The sequence below is a fragment of the Plecotus auritus genome (assembly GCF_963455305.1).
Source record: "Plecotus auritus genome assembly, chromosome: 12".
In the NCBI taxonomy this organism is placed as follows: Eukaryota; Metazoa; Chordata; class Mammalia; order Chiroptera; family Vespertilionidae; genus Plecotus; species Plecotus auritus.
In genome coordinates this window covers 7,402,608-7,425,070 of record NC_137778.1, presented here as the reverse complement: position 1 = coordinate 7,425,070, position 22,463 = coordinate 7,402,608, and the positions used below count along the sequence as shown (strand labels likewise).

General features: G+C 43.9%; 1 protein-coding gene across 1 annotated transcript in view; it reads left to right on the top strand.

Moving 5' to 3' along the window:
• The window catches only part of CD48 (CD48 molecule), a 67,776-nt gene extending 45,561 nt beyond the window's left edge, over positions 1-22,215 (top strand). The window contains exons 3-5 of the mRNA XM_080648291.1: positions 9,163-9,471; positions 16,951-17,217; positions 21,756-22,215. Coding sequence (XP_080504417.1) covers positions 9,163-9,471; positions 16,951-17,217; positions 21,756-21,835 — 656 coding nt within the window. The 3' untranslated portion in view covers positions 21,836-22,215. The remainder of the gene's footprint in view (positions 1-9,162; positions 9,472-16,950; positions 17,218-21,755) is intronic.
• The last annotated feature ends 248 nt before the right edge of the window (positions 22,216-22,463 follow it).

The window sequence follows — 22,463 nt, the reverse complement described above, 5'->3', positions numbered from 1 at the left end:
TAGAAAACTAGAATGCTTTTCTTTCCTTCTTTTATGGTCAATCAACCCTTATTTCTAGTGTTTCTATCTTCAGGTTTATGTTGCTTTTCCAGGCCACTCATTTATTAGATATTTTGCAATAAAAATCACTTAAATTCCTTTGCTATTAAATATATATATTTTTCTGATTTCAGAGAAGAAGAAAGAGGGAGAACTAGAAACACAATGATGAGAGAAAATCATTGATTGGCTGCCTATTGGGGATTGAGCCCACAACCCGGGCATGTACCCTGACTGGAAATCAAACAGTGACCTCCTGATTCACAGGTTGACTGTCAACCACTGAGCCACACTGGCCAGGCTCCTTGGCTATGCTTTTTGTTTGTTTGTTATTGTTGTTAATCCTTACCCGAGGATACTTTTCCATTGACTTTTAGAAAGAGTGGAAGGGAGGGGGAGAGACAGACAGAGAGCAACATTGATGTGAGACACACCTAATGGTTTCCTCCTGCATGCCTGCAACTGAGGTACATGCCCTTGACCAGGAATTGAACCCAAGACCCTTCAGTCTGCTGGCTGACACTCTATCCACTGAGCCAAACTGGGAAGGGCTCCTTTGATATTTTTAAGCATGTGTCTTGGCTCATCTGAGGCTGCTGGGTTTGCCCAAGTGCCCATCAGCAGATGAGTGGATAAAAAAACTGTGGTACATTTACACAATGGAATACTATGCAGCAGTAAGAAAGAAGGATCTTTTACCCTTTGAGACTGCATGGATGGAACTGGAGATTATGATGTTAAATGAAATAAGCCAGTTAGAGAAAGACAAATATCACATGATCTCACTTATTTGCAGAATCTAGTAAACAAAATAAACTGACCAACAAAATAGGTCCAGAGGCATGAAGGCATGGAACAGACTGACAAACATCAGAGGGGAGGGGTAGTGGTGAGCAGAAAGAGATTACCCAAATAACTTATATACTTACTAGAGGCCCGGTGCATGAAATTCCTGCACGGGGGGTGGGGTGAGGGGGGTGTCCCTCAGCCCAGCCTGCACCCTCTCCAATCTGGGACCCCTCAAGGGATGTCTGACTGCCCGTTTAGGCCCGATCCCACCAGGCAGTCGGACATCCCTCTCACAATCCAGGACTGCTGGCTCCCAACTGCTTGCCTGCCTGCCTTCCTGATTGCCCCTAAACACTTCTGCCTGCCAGCCTGATCACCCCCTAACCACTCCCCTGCCAGCCTGATTGATGCCTAACTGCTCCCCTGCCGGCCTGTTTGCCCCTAACTGCCCTCCCCTGGAGGCCTGGGTTCCCCCCAACTGCCCTTCCCTACAGGCCTGGTCATCCCCAACTTCCCTCCTCTGCCAGCCTGGTCACCCCAAACTGCCCACTCCTGCAGGCTTGATTGCCCACAACTGCCCTCCCTTGCAGGCCTGGTCCCTCCCAACTGCCCTTCCCTGCTGGCCATCTTATGGTGGCCATCTTGTGTCCACATGAGGGCAGGATCTTTGATCACATGGGGGCAGCCATCTTGTGTGTTGGAGTGATGGTCAATCTGCATATTACTCTTTTATTAGATAGGATAGAGGCCTGGTGCATGGGTGGAGGCCAGATGGTTTCTGCTGAAGGTGTCCCGGATTAGGTTGGGGGTTCCCTTGGGTGTGGGCAGCCTGGGCGAGGGGCCTGTGGTGGTTTGCAGGCCGGCCACGCCCCCTGGCGACCCAAGCGGAGGCCCTGGTATCTGAGATTTATTTATCTTCTACAATTGAAACTTTGTAGCCTGGAGTGGAGCCAAGCCTCCTGCTCGCTCGGTGGCAGCAGCCATTTCTGTTTGGATTTATGTATCTTCTATAATTGAAACTTTGTAGCCTGGAGTGGAGGCCTGGGCTGGCCAGGCTGTGTGGAAAGCTTGGCTTCCTCCATCGCCGGGGAAACCCAAGCCTCCCTCTTGCTCTCTCTGTGGCCACAGCCATCTTGGTCGGGTTAATTTGCATATTCGCTCCTGATTAGCTGGTGGGCGTGGCCTGTGGGTGTAACAGAGTGATGGTTAATTTGCATATTACTCTTTTATTAGATAGGATATGCATAGCCCATGGACACAGACAATAGTATGATGAAGGCCTGGGGTGGGGTAGGGGCTGGATGGAGGGGGGCAAACAGGGGACATCTGTAATACTGTCAACAATAAAAATATATTAAAAATAAAATACTACTTTTTTGTTAAATAAAAACACACAGTTCATTGGTCATAAGTAATTAAATAGTAACTCAAATTTCTATTTGCAGTCTCTCAAGAGATGTTAAAGGGAATCTAATTTATAAGCTATAGCAACACTTTCTACAACCTCCTCTTCAGTCTTCTCAAAGCATCCCATCCACCTGTTCTCAGAGATCCTTACTTTTTTGAGCCTTCTTGCTGTAGCACCCCTATTTCCTAAACAAACCCAAGTGGCTCTTGTTTATTTAACTCATCCCTTCCTCTCTGCCAATTCAGTTCAAACTAATCTCAAGGAGTAAGCAAGAGGAAAAAACTAAGTGGAAAGTAAAATAGAAATATTTTTGACTAGTAGGAAGTCATAAAGAGGAGACTAGGAACACTTATGTACACATCTTGTCTCATTCATTCATTCATTCATTCGTTTTATACTAAACACCAGATGTGAGCCAAGTATTGTGGGCATTTAAAATTGAGTAGGATATGGTCTTTGTGAGAAACTCACCATCTTAGTGACTATGTGTCTGTTATACATTTCCCTCTCACACTTCAGTCCGAAGTTCTCTTGAGCATGTTGGAGATACCCTTACCAAACAAGATCTTATTGTTTTTATAAAGTGGACTCCATTATCACAAGGAAAAAGGATGCAAATTATAACTGGGTCTGGATTATGACTTGAGTCTATCTAGTTTGTATTCTTCATTTCTCAGTGGACTCATCCTCATTCCTCCTTCCTCAAGAAATCCTCAGGGAAGTGCTCTGGTCTTACAGTGGTGCTGGTATCTCTTTTTCTTAGAATCACATGTCCTAAACCAGTGACCTAGTTTTGTGTCTTCTCTTATGCATACTGATACCTTTTTAAAAATATATATGTGTTATTGATTTTAGAGAGAGAGGAAAGGAGAGGGAGAGAGAAACATGAATTGACTGCTCTTGCATGCCCCCTACTGGGGATCTAACCTGCAACTCAGGCATGTGCCCTGACTGGGAATCAAACTGGAGACCTTTTGGTGCATGGATGATGCTCAGCCAACGGAGCCACACCAGGCTGGGCCATACTGGTATCTTTTACTTTTAGACCATTAGGCTGCAAGTGAAGGCTTCTTCAGGAATTGCTATTATTCTTTGGATTTTAGGTCCCTTCTATATTCTTTACTCTTTCACATTTACATATAGGCATTCATTTCTAAAAATTATATCATGAATCTAGTCCTTATTTTACTGCTGTTTTGATACAATAAAATAAGTTTAACAAGCAATTCTTAAACAGCTCAATAACAGGCATAGTGTTTGGTGTTATGAATATAAAAATATAGGCAATTATAATAAAACAACAATAAAGCATGATATTTATTGAATTCTCACTAATCTTCCAAGTATTAGTCTAAGTACTTTATTTGTTTTAAGTGATTATTTGTATTCATTAAATTATATTCTAAACATTTTTATTTGTATAATTCTATTAATTAGGGTTATTCAGAGAAACAGAACCAATAGGATATATGTATACATATATAGAAAGATATTTATTATGAGGAATTGGCTCATGCAATTATGGCATAACCATCTTATGGTATATAAGCATAACCCATATAATGTACGTCTCTTTATAGAGAAGTCTTATGATCAGTCATCTGTAAAATGGAAGTCAGGAAAACTAGTAGCGTAGTTTCAGTCCAAATCCACAGGACTGAGGACAATGGTGTAAGTCCCAGTCCAAGTCTGAAGGCCCAAGAACTAGAAGCACTAATGTCCAAGGCTAGAAGAAGATGGATGTTCCAACTCAAGCAGAGAGCAAATTCACCCTTCCTCTTCATTTTTGTTCTATTTGGGCCTTCAAAGGGTTGGATGCTCACCCACATTGGTGAGGATGATCTTCTTTACTCAGTCTACCAATTCATATGCTAATCTCATCCAGAAACACCCTCACAGACACATCCAGAAATAATGTTTTACCAGCTATCTGAGCACCCTTTAGCACAGTCAAGTTGTCATGTAAAATTAACCATCACAGACTCTATGAGATAAGTACTAAAACAAAAGCAGAGAGGAGAGGTAACATGCTCAAGGTCACACAGCTAGCAAGTGGTAGAGAGAGGTTTTGAACCAAGGCAGTCTGATTCCAGAAAACATACTCTTAACCATCCTATATAATAGAAGCTGAATATGCTAAGCGTCCGGTAGTCTGGTGACCAGTCAACCATTCAACCAATCAAAGCATAATATGCTAATGATATGCTAAGGCTGCTCAGCACTACGATGTGCACTGACCACCAGGGGGTAGACGCTCCAACTGGTAAGTTAGCTTGCTGCTGGGGTCCAGCTGATCAGGACTGAGCGAGATGAGCCAGACACACCCTGGAGCCTTCCCGTGGTCCCTCCCTGGCTGGCCAACCTCCCGTGTCCCTCTCCAGCCCTGATTGTGCACCAGTGGGGTCCCTTGGCCTGGCCTGTGCCCTCTTGCAATCCGGGACCCCTCAGGGTATGTTGGAGAGCTGGTTTCAGCCAGATCCCACAGGCCACTCCCCTCAGGAGGGTGCCAGATGCAGGGCTCACAGCTGGCAAGCACTGCTGCAGCGGCACGAGCCTCTCCCAATCGGTACTGATTGGGTGCGAGTCTGAGGCAGGTGCAGTGGGGCCGGGATGAGCAGAAGTGGCAGGTAGGAGCTGCAGGCGGCATTGGACTGTGGGTTTTGGCCCGATCCCCACAGGCCACCCCAAGGGACCCCACCTGTGCACAAATTCGTGCACCAGACCTCTACTCATACTATAATGGAAAATGAAAGAGACTCATAGGACTCATTTTTTGTCCTTAGGACATTATAATCTAGTGACAGAGACAAGGAGTATACATTAAACAGATTATCTATAATAATAGAAGCATAATATGCTAATTAGACCAGATGTCCTTCTGAATGACCTTCTGGATGAAGCCGGGGCTGCGAGGGAAGCCTGGGTCCTGGGTGCCAGAGGGTAGTCAGTGCCGGCAGCCAGGGGAAGGAAGGCCTACTTTGCACAAATTTTGTGCATTGGGCCTCTAGTTTCAATATAATGAATGCTAAGATATAGGTATACACAGGATGTCATATCTTTCCTTTATCACCTATGTGTAATGATTCCAAAAAGGCCATCCTAGTGGTTGGCTCTGACTTTACTGAGAAATAAAGAAGTGGTGAATAGTGGGTTGTGCTATCTTTCTGAGCATATGTCTGAGACTTGTTGGAGCATCTGCAAGGATGACTTAGGACAGTTTTCAACCAGAGTGGGGGTGGGGATGGTCCCCACCACTACCAGGAGACATTTTGAAGTGTTTGGAGATACTTTTGATGTCACAACTGGAGAGGTGCTGGTGGCATTGGTGGGCAGAGGTCAGGGATGCTGCTAAGCATCCTACAATGCACATGAACAGACAATCAAAGAATTGTCTAGACCAAAAAGTAAGTAGTGCCAAGCTTGAAAAACACTGATCCAGGCTATCTACTGTCACCACTACTATTAGTCCACCTGGATACAACTAATAGAATGAAAACAAGTCTAGAGTATATGTCTAATGATTTTAAGATCCTCTAGAGCAGTGGTCGGCAAACTCATTAATCAACAGAGCCAAATATCAACAGTACAATGATTGAAATTTCTTTTGAGAGCCAAATTTTTTAAACTTAAACTATATAGGTAGGTACATTGTTATTAACTTAATTAGGGTACTCCTAAGCTGGCCTTTGCTAAAAACTCAAGGGGCCAAAGAGCCGCATGTGGCTCGCGAGCCACAGTTTCCCGACCACTGCTCTAGAGAATGTCTTGCTAGGCTGTGTGCTCTAAGAAGCCACAGATCATGTCTGCATTGCTGATGTCAGAGCCTAACACAGTGCAAGGAACATAGTGGTTGTTCAAATACTGTTGCGTGGACTGAATTGATTATTTCACAGAGATTATAAAGTATAAAATGGATCAATCAGAAGCACTGTAAAATGAATGCTTGGGTGTATCTGCATATGCCTCAGGCACAGGCTAAGTGTCTAATGAATGTTTGTTGAATGGATAGTTGGATAGCTGGAAAGATTAATAAATAGAAACTTGAAAGCCCTGGGACACAAGCATTATTTTCTTTTAGCCATTGAGGAGAATGCTTTTGGAAATGATAGACGTGGAAAATGAGCAGGTAAATAGATATACATATATATCTTTATATATAAAAGCCTAAGCAACTGTTACGATAGAACAACCAGAACAACTGGAATGACCAGTTGCTATGATGCGCACTGACCACCAGGGAGCAGACGCTCAATGCAGGAGCTGCCCCAGCCCACAGGCCCCGATTGCAGATGGGGCCTGCCGGCCAACTTCCCAGTCACTCCCCCAGGCCAACAGGTCCCGATCACCTGATTGGGGCCAGACCCTGGGCTGGGATGGGGAACCGTGCCGGGTGGTGGCATGTGGGCAGCGAGGGAAGGAGGAGGCAGGGAAGCTGGAAACCTGATCAGCTTAGATTGCCGGCCAGGCCTAGGGACCCCACTTGTGCATGAATTTCATGCACCGGGCCTCTAGTATACATATACATACACACACACATATATATGATGTTGAACAATATGATTCCGTGTTTTGTGTGAGATGGTATATGAGATCAGAGTAACATAAGTTTTATTCTCCCTTTCCTCTACCATTAGCTTTTTCTACTGCTCTTTCTCAGCCTATACAGTCATGTGCTACATGTTGAGATGTGTCATTAGGCAACTTCATCATTGTGTGAACATCATGGAGTGCACTTACACAAACCTAAATGGCATAGCCTATTGCTCTTAGGCCACAAACCTGTCCAGCATGTTACTGTACTGAAACATATCTAAATATAGAAAAGGTAGAGCAAAAATATGGTATAAAAGATAGAAAATGGTACACCTGTCTAGGGCAGTTGCCATGAATGAAGCTTGCAGGACTGCACGCTGCTCTGGGTGAGTCAGTGAGTGAGTAGTTAAGTGAATGTGAAGGCCTAGGACATTACTGCATACTACTGTAGACTTTATAAAAACTGTACCATTAGGCTACACTAAATTTATAAAACAACATGATATTCAATTAAGCACAAAATAATATGATGCCATCAAGATATATGATATGAGGCTGCTGCAAGTATAACACAGCATATTGTTTCACAGGAAACTTTTTTTTTTTGTTAATCCTCACCTGAGGATATTTTTCCATTGATTTTTTTAGAGAGAGTGGAAGGGAGAAAGAGAGACAGAGAGAGAGAAACATCGATGTGAGATAGACACATGGATTGATTGCCTTCGCACACACCCTGACCAGGGCCAGGGATTGGGCCTGCAACAAAGGCACATGCCCTTGACTGGAATCAAACCCAGGACCCTTTAGTTCACAAGCTGACACTCTTTTCACTGAGCCAAACCAGCTAGGGCTACAGGAGACTTTTTATAAGTAGAGAGAGGACATGATAAAATAATGATAAAAATATGGTATAATAATACATAAACAAGTAATCTTCATTTATTATTATTCTCAAGAATCATGTACTGTGAATATCTGTATGTGCTATACTTTCATACACCTGGCATAGCAGTAGGCATGTTTACATCAGCATCACCACAAACATGTGAGTAATGGGTTGTACTACAACATTAAGATGGCTATGTCTCACTAGTCGATAGAAATTTTTCCCATTATAATCTTACTAGAGGCCTGGTGCACGAAAACTCATGCACAGGTAGGGTCCCTAGCAGCTGCCAGCTGCCAACCAGGGCCTTCCTTCATTCCACGCCACCCCTTGTTGGTCAGCACACATCATAGCGAGCGGTTGAGCTCCCAGTTGGTTGAACTCCTGCCTGAGGGGACAATTTGCATATTAGGCTTTTATATATGTAGATGGGACCACTGCTGTATATGCAATGAAGTCAGTGAATGCATATATGTATAGAATTCAGTTCTCCCCACCTACAAAAAGAGTCAACAGACCTCCTTTACCTTGCATCTTGTAGGTATCATTTTTTCTTTCTACAACTTAACCAAACCTGAGTTTTTATAGCTGAGGCTTATACAATTTGGGGTATCCCCATGAAAGAAAGAACAAAACTGTATGTACAAATAAGACTAAAAATAAATTTAGTTAGAATAAGAAAAGCCGAAACTGGTTTGGCTCAGTGGATAGAGCGTCGGCCTGTGGACTGAAGGGTCCTGGGTTCGATTCCGGTCAAGGGCATGTACCTTGGTTGCGGGCACATCCCCAGTGGGGTGTGTGCAGGAGGCAGCTGATAGATGTTTCTCTCTCATCGATGTTTCTAACTTTCTATCCCTCTCCCTTCCTCTCTGTAAAAAATCAATAAAATATATTAAAAAAAAACAAAAGTCTGTAGATGTCTATCTCTTCCAGGCAACTAACTGGACTTAACGCCACTTTTTAAAAAAAAAAGAAAAAAAGAAAAAAAAAGAAAAATAAATCCCAGTGTATCACAAGTTTTAAAAAGCTTACAAGTACTATCAGTATTACTAAAGCCAGAAAAATAGCATAAAGTTTTGGTACTGAAATGTGTTCATGCTTTTATTATACTTTGCCACTAATTAGCTCTGTCTCCCATCCACTTTAAACCTTGTTTCTCTCCACACCTACTGCTGGGAAACTAATCAAACCAGTAGGGAACACAAGCCCAGAGAGGAGATGGCTTGTCATTATTTTATTTGAAAAATCTACTGGGCTGGGTCTACTCAGTGTCCTTTTTCTATATCGTCTGAGGCAGAACTGGATGGATTATAAACAACATTTCCTGTCCCCAAGCCCACTTCCCAATCTCCAACTTTCATTGAATTCCTGATCAGGGAGGGATCCAGGCCCTCTGATAAAGACTATAGTCATGGCTGCAAGCAGAAATTCCTTCCTTCTTCCCTGACCTACCAGTCCAGGCATCTCTGCCTTCTCTAAGTTGGGTCTCATTCTGTCTCATTGGCAGGTCAATTAGCAGATCCAAAATTCGCACTCTCTGGCAGCAATGTGAGTCTTCGAATCTCCAATTTGCCTGAGAACTACCAACGTCTCGTCTGGTTTTACACCACCGACCGGAAAATTTTAGAATGGGAGACCAACCAGCCTAATCCTCACTACTTCAAAACTAAGTTTAAGGACAGGGTCACACTTGGTCTTCAAGATGGCACACTCCACATCTATAATGTCCAGGAAGAAGACAGCAGCATCTACATGCTGAAGGTGTTGTTGAAGTCTGGGTTTGAAGAGGGATGGAGCATCCCATTGAAAGTGTTTGGTGAGTTTGGGGAACCCAAGGGCAAGTCCCCATTCTGGGCCCCTGGATGGACCAGTGGGAGCTTCCTGGTAATCATGGGGGCTCTCTTGGGACGAGGAGAGAAAAACCCCAGGACAGGCTTAATTTATTTCTCCTGAAGCCAATTCTCCTTGGGAGTGAGCCCGGGCTGGCAGAGCCCAAACTGATAGCCTTGGGACATTTAACACCTCTTCTGATGTTAATGGGTCTAAGGTTTGAAGAGAAGAAAAACAATAGAGGTGGTTTCCTCTCTATTCTCTTGATTTTCTCCTGAGATAAGTTCTGAGCTCATCTTAACAATATATTTGAACAAAGACTTTATCAGACTTAAGGAAAAAGATAGAAGAGATAAAGGATGGAGCAGGATATTAAGGAGAGTTTTTAATCTTTCTGAATGTAAGGGCCAACAGCTCCTCACAGCTCCAGCTTAACCAGTATACTTGGAATAAAGACTAGGACATTATACATGGAATCAGACATTCCTGGGTTAAAAACTCTGGCCACTTACTAATTATGTGACCTTGGAGAAAGATTTTAACATTGCTGTGCCCATATTAGGTAAATTTCTTTTGATGGTGTTAATGTAAAAAAGCATTCAGACCTGTAAAGAATTTTTGTGAGTTTATTTGAGCCAAATTGTCGACAATTGCCAGGAAGCAGAAACCCAAGGTATTGAGATAATAATCCAGAGAATGGCAGTTTTCACCTTGTTTTATACATTACAATCAAAGGAGGAGACGTAAGTGGGTCACATGAACTCCACTGGTGATAGATTATCGCCGTGGGAGAAAGCACAGCGGGGAAGCCTCTGGGATTGGATAAAAAGTAAAATGATAGACACATACTTCTTTTACTTAGGTGGGTGCAGGATAGTTAACAGTCAACAATTAACTCAGTGACAATGAGGGGATTTGTGATCTCCGCAGAGCAGTGCCTGTGCTCTGAGGGGTCTGGAAAAAGGGAAATTACTTTGACATTCCAATGATATGTTATCGTAGATGCAAAAAGACAATAGACTCAGTTATGGTAAATATTGACCTTTATCAGAATGTGACTACCCACCATAAACTGCTTTTAGTTAAAGTTTTAATTTCAGACCATCCTTTGTGGTTCCTTTAGGTCTTTGAGTTTGCAAAACCCCCCTACAGGCCTCCTCTGAGCTAATGATGTTAGTATGTGGTCTTTTTTTTCTGTCCACAATGGCACGTAAGAGAAACCAATTTGATGTACCTTTAGCAAAATATGAGAAATTATTTAAGGAACTAGGATTATTTAAATTAATTGAAGGACTTTGGAAGATTCAAGAAGGGCTGAAGGGGAGGAAGACTGAGGACTAGGGCCAGTCCAGAGTCCCCAGCCGCAGGAATCTGTGGACTAGGCCTGTGGATTCCTGCCATTTACATGACTTATCTCTCAAAGTCTAGACTTTTGTATCTTTCAGTTTCAATCTCAAGGGAGAAAAACTGGTTGTGCTGGGGAAGAGGTAGCAGCTTCTTCTCCAAACCACCCCTTTGCCTTTGGACTTCTCTGGGGCCAGCAGCTCCCTGACCTGACAGGCCCAGGAACTAGGGCGTGGCCAACTACAATGGGCTCTGTGTTAAACCAGCAGTTTGCAGAATAAGCTGCACATGGAGGGCTTTTGGAGCATGAAGGAGGGTGAGGCAGTGGAGTTCACCTTTAAGAAGTCCACCAAAGGCTCTGGCCAGTGTGGCTCAGCTGGTTGGAGTGTCATCCTGTACACCATGTGGTGGCAGGTTCGATTCCCCATCGGGGCACATACCTAGGTTAGGGGTCAGGGTGCATATATGAGGTAACTAGTTGATGTTCTTCTTTCACATCAATGTTTCACTTTCTCTCTTCCTTCCTCTCTCTAAAGGTATATATTTTTTTAAATAAAAAAGGAAGTCCACCAACTTACTTCTGCCTGGAATCTGAGTCACCAGCTCTGGAGGGGTGTCCTGTATTGGGAGTGAGAGGGGGCCAAGAGGGCAGAACATGCAGAAGTGCAGGTCAAAGGGACAGGTGCTCCAACTGTGGAGGTCTAGACCGTCATGCCAAGGAATGTAAGCTGCCACCCCAGCCCACAATGGGCCACTTCTGCCAGAGCATCGGCCATATGGTGGCCTCCTGTCCACTGAAGGCCCAGCAGGCCCCCAGCTCACAGGGAAAGCCAGCCTACGTACAGGAGGAAGAGAAAGAGATCCGTAGCTCTAATCGGTTCCCAGAGGCCCAGCATTGCGCCACAGTGTGCATGGGGTATCCTTTTGTGATCAGGAAGTGTCAAAGAGCAGGTGGAATGGAGAAAGTGGAAACAGGATGGGTAGGGGGCAGCTGGCACTGCTATGTATCTCAGTCTGGAGTCCACAGCATCACCCCCTCTTCATCTTGGAGGGTAGGCAGGGAGGCGGGGGCAAAGGAACTCCAACCACTCTCTATCCAAATGCATGTGAGGGCTTTGGGGGCATCCCTCCCTATATGCTCTATCTGAGTCTTCAGCCCCACAAGCTCCAGCTTGGGAAGTGACCTGGATAGGGAAGTCGTTTTTCTTTTAAAGAAGGATATGTAATAATACTATTTCTTGTGCCAGAGTGAAACAGATTAAGCATGAGACCAGACTGATAGACCCAACCCACAAAGTACTGCATCCTGTGGGAGGGCATCTCAGGTAAGGCAGGGTTTTTCCTTTCTCTTCATAACCCACTCTTGGGATAGGGTTCTGAGAACTGTCCCAGGCAATGGGTTGTGATGATAGGCAAAGGGGTGGTTGGGAAACCAGTTGCAGACCAGCTATTCCTAAGCTCACTCCCATCCCCATTCTGGGCCAATACCATTTTATTTATTTGGTCCCTTGGAAAACTGCTCCTTGTGTCCCACTTTTCCAGATTGCCAACTGCACAAGCTGTGTGTGGATGACCTATCTTATGCACTTCAACTTTTTTTTTCTTCTACTTTTTAAACTTTCAGGTGTTTTATTGTTTTGTTTTTTTTTAGACAGAGAGAGAGAGAAAGGGAGAGAGAGAAACACTGATGTGAGAGAGAAACATTGATTGGACTCCCTCCTACATGTGCCTCCATTGGGAATCCAACCAGTGACCTTTTGGTGCATGGGACTATGCTCAATCAATTGAGCCACAGCGGCCAGGGCCACTTTCAGGTTTCTTCTCCAATATTTATTTATTTATTTATTCTAACCTCTGGATATTTTTTTCCATTGATTTTTAGTGAGTGGAGAGGAGAGAGAGAGAGAGAGAGACTGATGTGAGAGAGACACATCGATTGGTTGCCTCCTGCATGCACCTTGATGGTGGTGGGGGGATGAAACCTCCAACCCAAGTATGTGCCTTTGACTGGGAATCTAACCCAAGACCCTTTGGTGTGCGGGCTGATGTTCTAACCACTGAGAAACACAGGCCAGGGCTTAATTTTTTAAAAAATATTTTTATTGATTTTTTACAGAGAGGAAGGGAGAGGGATAGAGAGTTAGAAACATTGATGAGAGAGAAACATCGATCAGCTGCCTCCTGCATACCCCCTACTGGGGATGTGCCTGCAACCAAGGTACATGCCCTTGACTGGAATCGAACCTGAGACCCTTGAGTCCGCAGGCCGACGCTCTATCCACTGAGCCAAACCGGTTAGGGTCATACTGTTTTCTATAGTGTTTGCATTGGTCTGCATTCCTACCAATAGTGCATGAGGGTTCTCTTTACTCTAGATCCTCACCAACACTTGTTGTTTGTTGATATTTGATGATAGCTTTTCTGACAGGTGTGAGGTGGGATGTCATTGTGGTTTTGATTTGTATTTCTCCGATGATTAGTGATGTTGAGCATCTTTTCATATGTCTATTGGCCATCTGTATATCCTTTTTGGAGAAGTGTCTATTCAGATCTTCTGCCCATGTTTTAATTAGATTGTTTTTCTGGTGTTGAGTTGTATGAGTTCTTTAGAAATTTTGAATATTTACTCATTATCAGATGTACCATGGGTGAATATCTTCTCCCATTCAGTAAGTTGTCTTGTCATTTTGTTGATAGTTTCCCTTGGCTGTGAAAAACTTTTTAGTTTGATATAGTCACACTTTTTAATATTTTAATGTTGTTCCCCTTATCTGAGGAGATATGTCAGGAAAAATATTGCTAGAGAAATGTTTGAAATCTTGTCTATGTTTTCTTCTAGGAGTTTTATGGTTTGGAATCTTACATTTAAGTCTTTAATCCATTTTGAGGTTATTCTTATGTATGATGTAAGAAGGTGATCTAATTTCAGTTCTTTTGCATGTATCTGTCCAATTTTTTAAACACCAGTTATTGAATAAACTATCCTCTCTTTTTATTCTCCTTCCCCTGTTTCCTATTTTGGACCAGATCTTCTGTCCTAAAAACTTGACTCCTCTTATCCACCCCCACAAAATAGCTCCCCCATTTAATGTCTCCCCAACTCTTTTTAAAATATATATATTTTTTTATTGATTTCAGAGAGGAAGGGAGAGGGAGAGAGATATAGAAACATCAGTGATGGAAGAGAATCACTGATTGGCTGCCTCCTGCACACCCCACACTGGGGATTGAGCCCACAACCCGGGCATGTGCCCTGACCAGGAATGGAACTATGACCTCCTGGTTCATAAATCAACACTCAACCACAGAGCCACACTGGCTGGGCTCCCCAACTCTTAAGTGATATATATGCAAAAAGCCTGAAGAAGCTAAGAATACTTCATTCCTTGATCCCATACTCTTAAGTCAAGACCATTTCTTGATATGTGATTAATGCCAAACACTTAGATTGCTATACGTAGATGGATCAAGAGTACTTTAATCTCTAATGTTCAAGTAGAGAGGAGCAATGAGGGGGCCTTCCATTTTGAAAGTGGGGTTGGGAGACCAAGAAAGGGAAGATGAATGTATATCCAAGTCACTCGGGAATTTTATGCAGGTTCAAGAAACTTATGCCAAAGTAGCCACAAGATAGTTTAGAAGGAGACAGATGAATGTAACTCCATCTTTACTGCTGGAAACCAAAGCTTTGTGTGAAATCTTAAATTTATGGGGAGGGAGGGCAAGAAAGCATGTATCTGTCTGTTCTCTCCTTTGTCCCTCCCCCACATTTTTGTCTGCAGGAGACTGAGCCTCCTTGGGCTTTGGTGACCCCCCATCGTTGGGGACTGCTTATTTGATGGCTGATTTTGCTATGCATTAGCCATTTGCAATCTATCATTTCTAATATATATACTGACCCTTTCCTTTCTCTTTTCCCTGAGAAAATAAAATGGATAAATAAAGAAGAGAAGAGTGAGAAAGAAAGAGGCTAATTAACCCAACTTGGTTCAGGTATGTGTACCTGATCTAAACATTAATGGCCAAAAGGGTTAGGTTATAAAGCAGAAACATGGTTCCTTCTGGGGTAAGAAGTTAGAGAAAAGAGTCTGGGCAAACATCCAAGAGAAGTGTGCACCTCAGAGCCTTGAGTTCCTCATCGTAGTATAAGGATAACTATATCTACCTTTTAGGATGCTATAAAAATCCAAGTGGGTAATTTTTAAATGCTAAAATAGTGCAAATAAAATGCATTGTATATATTTAGGTCCCACCAGCCAGATAGTCCCAGTTCTAAGAGGCTAGATTCCTCTTCTTGCTCACTTCTTCCATGTCACATGGCCTACAAATTCAGGAGAATAGGAAATATTCAAAGTCTCTTATAGTGGTGTTTAGAAAAAACAACTCCAAATTTGTGTCATTTACCAATCTGTGTGGTAAATACTTCCATCACAGCCAATTCTAAGTTACTAATGGTTTCGCAACCAGCTTGCAAAATTTCTGAATATTTTAAAATCCACAATCTAGTTTAGCTTCAGTCCATCTGCCTGAAGATAAGACCCTCGGGATGTGTTTAGAAGAATAATTGTCCTTTAGTCCAGCCCAGGAATTTCTGGTAGCTCAAAGGGGGCATCTTGGAACCAGATTACCCCAGTTGATTCAATAAAGCCCATCCCCAAAGTGCCCAGGGCTGTGCTGCTCACCATGAGAAATGAGGAAGGTGTTCAAGACATGAAGCTAGACCACAGAAGTGGTGGAAGAATTGCATGAAAATTGCTCAGCTAAAGCATGCAGGGTGAGTTGAGCAATCTGAGAGATGATGAGTCTAGGGTTCAGGCCACCAGCCTGGTAGAGCTCCCTCTGCCCCTCCACACACATACAACCCAGAGGCAAACTCTGACCGGGTCAATTCTCTGTCACATTTAAATCCTGTGACATCTGACTCTGCAGATGGTTTACCCTTGACCAGAATAAAAAACCCCAAGAGAATTTCAAGTGAAGTGACCCTAGCACAGGAAGGAGCAGATGCTAGGATTACCTTTTCGCCTGTCTGGCAGCAGGACGATAGCTGTGGTGATGATGTGACCTTCGGCATGCTTATAACACAGTCTGCAGAAAACCCCTTCCCATGGACAATGTCATTTTGCAAATGAGGAGGAAATTCAAGGCATCAGTTATCTTGCCTAATGTCACTCCACCAGAGCCAAGTACAGGATCCAGGCTGGTCTCAGTTCCAAGCTAGTGTTTTGTCCTTTCTTTTTTTTGTTGTTTTTTTTTTATATATAATCTATTTTATTGATATTTTACAGAGAGGAAGGGAGAAGGATAGAGAGCTAGAAACATCAATGAGAGAGAAACATCCATCAGCTGCCTCCTGCACACCTCCCACTGGGGATGTGCCCGCAACCAAGGTACATGCCCTTGACCGGAATCGAACCCGGGACCCTTCAGTCCGCAGGCCGATGCTCTATCCACTGAGCCAAATCGGTTTCAGCTGTTTTGTCCTTTCTATCTCACAACTGCTCCATCCATCTACTCATTAGATACTTCTAGAATACCTGCGATGTGGCAGGCACTGCACTAGACACTGAGATACCAAAGTGAACACACACAGTGCTGCTGGTCACCGCTGACAGGTGCTGGGGGTTACATGAGGTTCTTCTCTGTAGCTCCACCAGAGTCCAGAAAAGGGCTTTGCCATGTTCAGGGCAGACTCTCTTACCCCAGGACTCCTGCTGAATCTGAGTCCAAAAGTCTTTGAAGGACAGACAGATCAAGCTTCCAACTCAGGGCCATTGCTAGAGAAGGGGCCCTGAGCAGTTCAAATAGTTGGGATACCAACTCTGACCCTAGCAGATCTGTCTGCCAACACTCCGCTGTTCTTTCTGGCCCACAGAAGGTCATAAACCCATTTTGTTTCTGAGTGCATAGCTCCTCCTCCTAAACCTCTCCCAGTCTGAAGCTGCCCAGAGGGCCAAGCTGCTCACTAGTTCCCTCTAGAGGGGCTTCTGCTCTATGACTCCAATTCCCACAGCACTTGTCACTCCTAGCTTCCTTTGTACATCGTTGGCTAAACCTTCCCAGCATAAATGCCCCACAAATGCATAAATCCAATGTCTCATAACATCCTCCTCATTTTCAGATCCTGTACCTAAGCCTGACATAACAATCAAGAAGACACAGGAAATGAACAACAGCTGTTATCTGATCCTGTCATGTATGGCCGGAAATCAGTCTGTCAACTACACCTGGTATGGGGACTCAGGACCCATTTCAGAACGGCTCCAGAGTGGTGTGCTTAATATCACCGTTATACCTCAGAACTCCTCCAAGTTTTACAGATGCGAAGTCAGCAATCCTGTGAGCTACAACAATGACACAGTCTACTTCATTTCACCCTGCAAACTGGGTAAGAAATATTCCCAAGGGAGCTGAGGTGGGTTCAGGGTCATTAGTTTTCTCTTGAATGAAGAAAGGTGTGGGGACCCTTTCAATTCTCCTGGCACAGAATTTGATGGAGAATCTCAAAGGCATCTGGGAGACTCAGGTTCTACCCATGGCTCTGCTAACACCTCCAGTGAACTCACCTCACTTTTGTGGAGATCAGTGTCCTTATCTGCAAAGGGCAGTTGCACAGGATGTCACCTCCTCGCCTGCTCTAACAATGCATGGACCTAGAATCTGAGGCCAGGGTAACTGTAGGACAATCTGAGATATCAGAGTGACCAGAGAGAACAGGGCAAGTGGGAGGGTAGGCCACACACTGTTGAGTAGGCACATTGAGAGGTTTCTGGTAGATAGTCTAAATCAACAACGGAAGAAGGGCCAAAGAGATGAGCATGAGGGAGAAAAAGTAGTGAACAGGAGTGAGAGCCTTATCCTAAGGTAGAGACCCTCTGCTCTCCCCAGCTGTGTTCTTGATGAATTTAGGCAGACAAGTTCTGGGTTTTATGTTTCAGATTCCTCCATCTCCTGGGAGAATCTATTCACTCACTTGAGCATCACTCCTGAATCTCTATCTAAGCCTACACAGAACCCACTGGGTAGTAAGTCTATGGGTTTTGGAGTCAGACACCTGGGAATTAATTCTGGGAATGTCACTTACTAACTAAGCAAGTTACTTAGCTTCTCTAAGTCATGTTCCTCTTAAATAACAGACAGAATAATAGTTCTTATCTCGTGTTGTTGTAAGGATTGAATGAGACAATATAAATGACCTAGCACAGTGCCTGACAAGTCTTCAGTGAATGGTAGCTAAATTAGGCAATCCCTTCAAGTTGGGAGACACTCGAGGTTTTGGGGGTCCCCTTAATAAACATGGATTGCTATCACCAGCATTCACCCCTGAAATCACATCTTACTCTCTTCACCCCTGAAATCACATCCCTGAACCCTGGTGTACATATCCTTCTAGAATAACTCATCCCTATGATGCCAACATTTACCTGAGATCCCTGTCATGCCCAGTCATCAGGGACCATGGCCCCCAAGGACATTGCTCTTTCATGGTCTTCTTGGACCCAGTCTACTTTCCCCCTATCTGTGCTGATTTCTCTATCTCTGCTGCTACAGGTAGACTATGGAAACTGTATGTTCTTCTTTATTCTTCCCAACTAACTGGTCATATCTCTTCTAGTCTCCTCATATTTGCTGCTTTTCTGTCACCTCAGACTTAATGTGAAGTTTGGTGTCTGACCTTGAGACCACAAGTTGACTGGGCAGTTCCAGCAACACCTTTATGTCAACACCTTATCCTGAGATCCAGGAAAAGGAAGACACAGTCTCTGTCCTTTATAAAAAGAGGGTGGAAATCAGAGAAACCAAGATGGCGGCACAGGTAAACACCTAAACTGCTGCCTCGCACAACAATATCAAAAGTACAACTAAGAGATTGCCAAAACCGGTTTGGCTCAGTGGATAGAGCGTCGGCCTGCGGACTGAAGGGTCCCGGGTTCAATTCCGGTCAAGGGCATGTACCTTGGTTGCGGGCACATCCCCAGTGGGAGGTGTGCAGGAGGCAGCTGATCGATGTTTCTCTCTCATCGATGTTTCTAGCTCTCTATCCCTCTCCCTTCCTCTCTGTAAAATGTCAATAAAATATATTTAAAATAATAATAATTAAAAAAAAAAAAAGTACAACTAAGAGACAAAATGGACACCATCCAGAACCACAGGAAAGCTGGCTGAGTGGAAATTCTACAACTAGAAGAAAAGAGGAAAGCACATTGAGACTCAGAGGAGCTGCAAAAGACTGAGGTACGGAGACTCGCACGTGGAGAGGACAGGCGGCTGTGTGCATGGGTGGCTGAGTGCGTGACTGGCTTTCTAAAGTGGGAGGGAGAAGGAAGCTCCTGACTGCACTGAACTCCAGTCCCAGGTGAGACACTGGGAAACCAGACTCATTCGGGGGGGAATCTGGACTGTCAGGAAAAGAGAAAGCACACTGAGACTCGGGAGCTGCGGAACGCAGAGGTCCAGAGGCGCGCACGTGCAGTGATGACTGACTGCTGAATGCACGGGCGGCTGAGTGTGCGGCTGGCTTTCTAAAGCAGGAGGGAGACGGAAGCTCCCAACTGCACTGAACTCCAGTTCCAGGCAAGTTTCTGGGAACCCTGACTCAGTCGGGGAGAAACTGGACTGTCTGGCAGCAGGCAAAACTCGAGGGCGGCTTTTTCTCAGAGGTGCTTGCAGTGATTACTGAGGGACACTGAGACCCAGGGGCCTCATAGGGCAGGGCTGACAGGAAACCAAGGCTGTCTACTCTGCCCTGAAACTCTGCCCCATCCAAGCTGAGCACAGAGGCTTTTGCAATTTTGCAAGTGTTGTCTCATAAGGCTGTCTCCAGCACAGAAGTTCTCCCAGCGTAGACACAGCTGATCCTCACAGCCAATTGGCCTGGAGGTCAATTCCTCCCAGTGATATCAACAACAATCAAGACTTATCTACAACAAGGCTGAGCACCCAGTCCACAAAGGGGTGCACCAAGAGTGTCCACCTCAGGTAACTGGGGAGGCTGAGCCACTGGGCCGTATAGGACACCTAGAACACAAAGCTACTCTACCAACTCAGGGAAGTAGCGAAAATGTGGAAACAAAGAAACAGATCACAAATGAAAGAAATGGAGGAAAACAAACAACTGGATATAGAGTTCAAAATCACGATTATAAGGTTTTTCAAGAATTTCCTAGAAAAGGCTGATAAATTTAGCAAGACCCTGGAGGATATGAAAAAGGACCAACTAGAAATTAAACATACACTGACTGAAATAAAAAATATTATACAGAGACCTAACAGCAGACTAGAGGAACGCAAGAATCAAGTCAAAGAGTTGAAATACAAAGAAGCAAAAAACACTCAGCCGGAAAAGAAAAAAGAATCCAAAAATTTGAAGATAGTTAAGGAGCCTCTGGGACAACCTCAAGCGTACCAACATCAGAATTATGGGGGTGCCAGAAGAAGAGATAGAGCAAGATACTGAAAACCTATTTGAAGAAATAATGACCAAAAACTTCCCCCACCTGGTGAAAGAAATAGACTTACAAGTCCAGGAAGCGCACAGAACCCCAAACAAAAAGAATCCCAAGAGGACCACACCAAGACACATCATAATTAAAATGCCAAGAGCAAAAGACAAAGAGAGAATATTAAAAGCAGCAAGAGAAAAACAGTTAATTACCTACAAGGGAGCACCCATACGACTGTCAGCTGATTTCTCAACAGAAACTATGCAGGCCAGACGGGAGTGGCAAGAAATATTCAAAGTGATGAAGAGCAAGAACCTACAACCAAGATTACTCTACCCAGCAAAGCTATCATTCAGAATTGAAGGTCAGATAAAGAGCTTCACAGATAAGAAAAAGCTAAAGGAGTTCATCACCACCAAACCAGTATTATATGAAATGCTGAAAGGTATTCTTTAAGAAGAAGAGGAAGAAGAAGAAAAAGGTAAAGATAAAACTTATGAACAACAAATACATGTCTATCAACAAGTGAATCTAAAAATCAAGTGAATAAAAAATCTGAGGAACAGAATAAACTGGTGAATATAATAGAATCAGGGGCATAGAAAGGGAGTGGACTGACAATTCTCAGGGGGAAAGAGGTGTGGGGGGTGCGGGAAGAGACTGGACAAAAACCGTACACCTATGGATGAGGACGGGGGCGGGGGGGCGATAAGGGCAGAGGGTGGGGTGGGAATTGGGTGGAGGGGAGCTATGGGGGGAAAAAAAGGAACAATTGTAATAATCTGAACAATAAAGATTTATTAAATTAAAAAAGAAAAGAAAAGGAAAAAAAGAGGGTGACTGCTCATTTGCAGCAAGGATGAAAACAATAATACATAAAGTTTTTGGAAGGGTTAAACCTATCTTGTCACTTTTTAGCTGCCCAAATTATCCTAGAAAAGCATTCCTAATCTCCCTTCCCTATTTTATCACTCATTGTCTTTCCCTTATTATTTTGTACTTCCTTCCTTCTCCTCCTGGCTGTCTCCTCTCCTCCTCTGTTTTTATTCCCTTCCCTCCCTGTTTCTCCCTCCCCCCCCTTTTTTCCTTCTAGTTGGTACAAATGGTTAATGAGGTGGAGAAACAGGAAATAGTCCTTCCTTTCCTAAGGTTATCTGTGCATAGCATTAAATGGTCATCTGTCTATACCTGGAGCTCTGCCCTACTCAATGCTGTCTGGTGGAGGAAAGTGATTCTTTCCCAGGCCCACAGACATGCAAGCACAGGACTCAGCTGAGCCAGTAATAGTTAATGGGTTTCTGCACTCTTTATACTTTAATCTGGGGAGACTGAGCCAGTCTGGGGCGAGGATATCTCAGGCACAATGAGACTGGATTCAGGGAGGAAATACACTTTCCTGCTCTCATGACAATGTCCACACCGCCACCCTTTCTCAATGCAGTAATCATACACCTAAGTATTTGGGGTTTTCTTGCCTTTTCAGCCCGATCCTCTGGAGTAGCTTGGATCCCAGTGTGGCTCATGGTCATGGTACCCACCATTCTTGGCCTCCTATTGATCTGAGACAAGCTCTTCTAACTCAAGGGTGAAACTAGAAGACTGCAGGATCTTGTCTTCAACAGCAACCATGCTCTTAACCCGAGTAGAAGCTCTGGTTCTATGGGATGGAGAAAGTGTTTTGAAGCACCTATAAAGAGTTTCAAATTAAATTTTTAAAAATCATGACTACAACCCAGCTGGCATGGCTCTGTGGTTGAACATTGACCTATGAACCAGGAAGTCATGGTTTGATTCCTGGTCAGGGTGCATGCCCAGGTTGCAGGCTCCATCCCCATTAGGGGGCGTGCAGAAGGCAGCTGATCAGTGATTCTCTTTCATCATTGATGTTTCTATCTCTCTCTCCCTCTCCCTTCCTCTCTGAAATCAATAAAAAAATATTTATTAAAAATCATGACTACAGTATGGTGATTACCAGAGGGAAAGAGTGGGGGAGGTAAAAGAGGGGTAAAAATGGTAATGGAAGGAGACTTGACTTGAGGTGGTAAGCACACAATACAATATAGAGATCATGTAATATAGAATTGTGCACTTGAAACCTATGTACCTTTATTAACCAATGCCACCCCAATAAGTTCTAACAAAATAGATCCAGAGACATAGAACCATGGAACAAACTGATGAATTTCAGAGG